The 5715-nt window shown below is 37.7% G+C and overlaps 2 protein-coding genes across 3 annotated transcripts; both read right to left on the reverse strand.

Moving 5' to 3' along the window:
* On the reverse strand, positions 7-3173 carry LOC107634186 (protein PARTING DANCERS). 2 transcript variants are annotated; one of them, XM_016337756.1, is made up of 8 exons: positions 2631-3173; positions 1509-1633; positions 1340-1428; positions 1143-1238; positions 947-1041; positions 830-870; positions 648-731; positions 7-411 (listed from the first exon to the last, which is right to left on the reverse strand). In XM_016337756.1, exons 1-8 carry the CDS (start codon positions 2680-2682, stop codon positions 262-264), a joined length of 732 nt encoding a protein of 243 aa, XP_016193242.1. In that variant the 5' UTR covers positions 2683-3173; the 3' UTR covers positions 7-261. The 2 variants fall into 2 exon arrangements, with proteins under 2 accessions (XP_016193242.1, XP_016193243.1); XM_016337757.2 differs by having other exon boundaries at positions 1605-1633; positions 2631-3162.
* Positions 3780-5490, reverse strand: LOC107632516 (pentatricopeptide repeat-containing protein At2g03880, mitochondrial-like). The gene is made up of 3 exons (XM_016336188.1): positions 5233-5490; positions 4370-5148; positions 3780-4014 (listed from the first exon to the last, which is right to left on the reverse strand). The coding sequence occupies exons 1-3, from the start codon at positions 5488-5490 to the stop codon at positions 3780-3782; spliced, it is 1272 nt and encodes a 423-aa protein (XP_016191674.1).

The following is a 5715-nucleotide window of genomic DNA, read 5'->3' on the forward strand; positions in this document are numbered from 1 at the left end:
AAGAACATGAGATGAGAGTCATGAAACTTATTGCAGTACAGACAACAGTATGATGAGATTTGAATACTGTTTAACTGGAAGGTTTCTAAGTCGTTATCTATTTCTCGGTCTAATTTGAAATTACGAATACGAGAACTATTCTAAGTGAAGCTAACCAGATAAAGGAATTAAAAGGAGATACTCACTTTATATTATTATGTATTGTTGTTGTGGGAGAAAACAAAAGATCCCGACCTGCCGGATTCCATTGTTATTGCGCCATCAGGTGATCTTGGGAGAGGAGTAAAACTTGGGGTCCCTCAGAAACCTTGAAATCATCTCTGCCTTCTCAGCAGAAAGGTCTGTGTTCTCCAGAATTTGGTCTTTGGATGCCTTGGCAATTGCTTGGACAGAACCAATAGCTTGACTAAGCTGAATTGAGCACCAGAATGACAAAATAACTCAAGCTATGCCTATATGCATATGCTTATCATGGTTTCATTTCACATTTAAGTCAAATATTAGGTGATATAGCTATTGTTAGAGAAAGATACTCCAGAGTTTAAACATCTATATAATCAAGAATCTTGAGCTTTAGCGCTGTTAGGTTTAGGCATGAAAAATCACGAAAACTAAAATGAGAAGTTGCTTCATATAAAATGATTTACCGCATTTGCGTCATGATTGTCAATGCCTGGAATCGAAGTAACCACTTTAAGGTAGAAGTTCATTCCTTGCACCGATAGCTTCTTCTTTATAACCATAATAAAAGTTCATGCATTAAATCAATATTTAAGTTTAATTCTTAAGTCCTGGCAGCTAATTATAGTATGCACCTCGCACAACTGACCTCAGCTTTCAGTTTCTCTCCAATTTTCTGCTGCTTGTATACTGTAATTATTTTTAATATAAGAAATGTCAATTGGAACAACACATCAAAGTTGGTACACTAAGTTTCAGTTTTTACCTCCAGATGAATGAGCTATTTTTACCATCTTTTCAAACCCCATCTCTATGTCCTGAACTGGAACAAACGTAGGCTTGCCAATCACCATCTCAAATCTATTCGTAAAACATAAACATGGATCTTGCTTTCTCACTATTGAAGTTGTACATAGCAAATGATCAATCAGAACAAAATAAAAGCAACGTATGTAACTCACTTGAAGTATGACTGAATAAATGAATTCATTTGCTGTTTTGCTGGGAGTGTGATGATAACATAAAAACGTGCAAATTGTGTTCTCAATTTCTGAACTCTGCATGAGAAGATTTGAATATAACATAAGACTCGAAAATCTCTTTATGAAATAGATAACAAAGTCCCAACTAAAGACTTGAAAACCAGCAGCTCAGTTACCTGCTGAAGATCAGAGACACGTTGTTGCAATCCCAGTTAGTCACAAAAACAAATGCTACAGACAAACCCCCACAATTGAAAATGAAGTCCTGCAAATAAGCTTCTCAAAATTCAGTGGAGAGTCGGTATTTGAAATAAACATTAAAAGAACATAGAATCTGTAAATTACAGGAGCAATAGGGACAAAATTAAGGCGAAAAGAATTTGCAGAGAGGAAAGTGGAGATGAAGTTGATAACATATGGATGTTGTTCCCCTTTCCATACATTTCTCATCAAACAGACGCCCCCTGTGCCTGCAATAATACATAATGGTAGCCTCATTATATAGTGTCGGATGCAATTTTCTGTGATTAAACATTTAAGCACGAAAAATAAATATAAAAACAAACATGTGATGCTATAATTGCCTGCATCGAGCTGTATACTCAGTACAGGGTTAAGACAGGGCATACTTTAGAAGCTAAAACAAATAGATAATGATCGAAATTCAGAAGCATTATAATATACTTTTAATCTACGGTTGCAGGTTAACAAGCAGCTCAACCAATACATAAGCATTCTCTTGAAAACGCCATTACTGGTACCTAAAATATTCTCATATGCCTCAAATCAATCCATGCTATAGCTAGATTTGTTGCACCGTAGTCCATAATTAATTTATGATAATTACGAATTGTTAGTTTTGTACAAGCTACTTAGGCAGTTATAAGGGAAGTTAAACTTGTCAATCTCTTATTCCCTGTGATTCTGTGAATAAAAACCAGTCTGATTATTCCATGAATTGTAGTGAATTAAAAACACTTCAAAAGATATTTATCGTATTGGAAGTGTGAAAACAGATCGATGAATAAAAGCAATAGATACCTAAAACACGAAATTCAAATTGATTTTGAAATTTTCTTCTGCCGATACACATGAAGTTGTTCCTACACCGAAATCAAATCAAATCGAAAGAAGAGAAAGAGAATCGTGTGAACCTACTCTTCTCGTTTCATCTTGTTATTAGTAAATCAAAGCCTCATTATTACTAATTTTACTACTGTATCAGCTAGCATTAGATCGGTTCCATATCCTCGATGTATAGGATTCGTAGTGCTAACAAACGGAATCCAAGCAAAACAAAACATGATTAATTTTCTCTCGATCAAACATAATCGATAAGGAAAACCAAAAACTAAGAATATTCAAAAAAAAATGAACTAAATCGATAAGCAGAGCATTCGTGTCTGGAAACGGAATTGTGACGGTTACAGTGTTTTTCAGGTGATTAAGAAAACAAAAGATCGGTACCGGATAACGTGGCATGCGATGGAGCTGAAGTAGTTGAATCACTGAGGTGCATATCCACGAAAACTGAGAACTAAGCATCAGAGAAAGAAGAAGCGATTTGTTAGATGGATCTCGAACTCGAAGCTCGTTCTCTTTCGGTATTGCAGAGCACGAAGAACGAAATAGAAGATGGAACGTGATTCCCGTCTCCAGTACACAAAAATAAGTGTTTCCCGCCACCGTTTTAAACCAAATTAATGGATTATACTTTTCCGGCCTTTAGTCAGTCTTATAGAACCAGAAGTCCAGAACGGACCGGTCGTTTGACCGGAAAATCGAAAAACGAGTGGTCTAGTCCATTCCTTCTGAATGTAAGATCGGATTAATTTTAGAATTGGTCAACAGACTTCAAAGTCGCTGAAAATCGGTCGGATCACAAGAAACCGGTGAACTGCATGGATCCGTGCACGTCCACCCGTGCCCCGGTGGAGCTCGCAGCTCTACCATATTCCAAGTTAGGAGTGAACGTGAATTAGATCGAAAATAAACTTAGATCGATCCACACATTTGCGGATTGAATGGATATTGGATATATATACAAAACATCAAAATATTTTAAAAAGCTTATCTTTGTTAAAAAATAATAATAAAATTTTTTTCTACTTTTTTTAATATATTTATTTTTAAAATATTATTAAATATATTTTTTTTACATAATAAAAATAAAATAATATAACATATATAATAATTATTAATTAAAATAAAAAAATATTTACTTATTAGCATACTTTTACATGTTCATGTGCTCCAACTTGTTAGAAAATACAAAAATTGAGAAAATCATAGTTCGAACACATAACCTCTAATTTGCAACGTTCCTCTTCTATGTTACGAGTAAATACCCATAGTCGTCCCTAAGATTTGCGCAAATACTCAATGTGATCCTCAAGATCCCGATTTTTCCATTGTAGTCCTCCAAATAGAGCTCCGAGCACTCAAAGTGGTCCCTGAGCATATTTCTGGTGATGAATCATCACCGGAGCGCTGACGTGGCGACGTTTTGCCACGCTGGAGGGTTCTAACGACTAGCTGAGCTGGCTAATTTCCAATTTGTACCCACGTTGGTCCCTCCCATTAATTTAACCCTAAATCCCCAAATTTTCATAAAATTTATGTCTTCTTCTTGTTCATCGCTCTCTTCATCGCATGCTCCAGCTTCTTGCCGATATCATAGTTTTGCAAGCTATCAATAATCCCAAAATATAGAACAACATCGTTAGTCTCTCCATTGTGATAAGGGGTCAAATGGCTGATTCCGACGGTTGTGTATTGATCGAAATCACTCCACCGGGCCATGCGCTTTGCTCTTGTAGGCATATTGGCACCCAATCTAATCAATGGTTTCCTGAAACAAGTGAAACAAAAATTAATACATCAAGTTGCATGGTGAAAATTCTACAAAAGCAGAAAGAACGTACATGAAGAGGTACTATAGAAATAATTCTCAAGAGACAATCACTATTGATACAGGAAATTATTGCCAAGCTAAAGGTAAAATAATAATAACTCTTTAAGTTCTTTCTAAGAAAATCAGGACCACAACCTGCCATACTATCCCATCCACTTGCCGAAGATAATTCAAGCTACTTTTAATTATTACCATGGAAATCATCAATTCAACAATACCATAGGAAATACTAAGCTTCTATAATGCCATTAAAAAGTCACAGCTCAAACATAGCATGCATAATTGCATATACAAGCCTATACAACATGTTAGGCTTTTTAAGAGATAGCAACAAGAGATAACATCCTTCTCAGCCATCCTATTGAAAATGAGCTTTGCATCTTCCACACTACCACACTTGTAATACATATCTAACAATGCATTGTTAAGGATAAGATCTTGATTATACTTTAGCACATGGACATGTGCCTGCATCCCTAACTCCAACAATGACAAACTAGTACACGCTCTCAGAACACTCGTGAGAGTCGGTTGTGTGGCCAGAAAGCCAGCTCTCCTCATCCTCTTGTAAAGGTTCAAGGCCTCATCCCCATTGCTGTGTTGAGCGAAAGCAGTGATGATGGAGCTCCAAACAACAGGGTCTCCAGTCAACATTTCACGAAAAACAGTCTCAGCTTCAAACAGCTCTTCCAGTTTTGAGTAAACATCAATAAGGGCACTCCTTACAAAGTCATCAGACTCCAACCCCACCTTCAGTATGAAAGAATGAAGTTGTTTGAGATCAGAGAGCCTCTCACAAGACCTCAAAACAGAAGAAAAAGTGAACATGTTAGGCATGACACCTTCTCTAAGCATACCAATCAAGAGTCTTACAGCCGTATCATTCAGCTTAGCCTGAGAATAAGCAGATATCAAAGTCGTCCATGAAACAACATTTCGTTCGAACATTTCGTCGAACAACTTGTGTGCCTCTTCCAAGAGGTGGAATTTGACGTACATATTGAGTAGTGTGTTGACCAAGGTCTCTGGAAGGTACCATTTGAGAAGTACCAACACAAGTGGGCCAAGGAACTAGAAAACCACAAGGCACAAGTAGTGATTATACACAAGTAGTGATATAGGTGGAGGAGGGCATCGGGAGGTCGGGAGCAGGGCCTTTGGGGGCGCTACGGCGGCGAATGGCAGCACGAAGGTCGTTGGAGGTGGAGGGTTGGACATCGGGATGGATGTAGGTTTGGAGAGCGTAGAGGAAGAGAATTGGGAGCCTGAAGAATGCGATGAAGAACGCGAAGAAGAGGGAGAGCGAAGCATGCAGGAGTGGAGCTTTGTATAATAACACCAACTGCGAGGGACCAATGTGGGTATAAATTGAAAATGAGCCAGCTCAGCTCTAGCCTGGCAAAACGACGCCATACCAGCGCTCCGGTGATGACTCATCACCAGAAATATATCCAGGGACCACTTTGAGTGCTCGGAGCTCTATTTGAAGGACTATAACAGGAAAATCGGGATCTTGAGGATCACATTGAGTATTTGCGCGAATCTCAGGGACGACTATGGGTATTTACTCTCTATGTTACTAAGCTGAATTGATGTTTTTTTTAATATATGTGTCGATCAACATACATAAGTAAATAT

The sequence above is a fragment of the Arachis ipaensis genome, chromosome B03 (assembly GCF_000816755.2).
Source record: "Arachis ipaensis cultivar K30076 chromosome B03, Araip1.1, whole genome shotgun sequence".
Classification (NCBI taxonomy): Eukaryota; Viridiplantae; Streptophyta; class Magnoliopsida; order Fabales; family Fabaceae; genus Arachis; species Arachis ipaensis.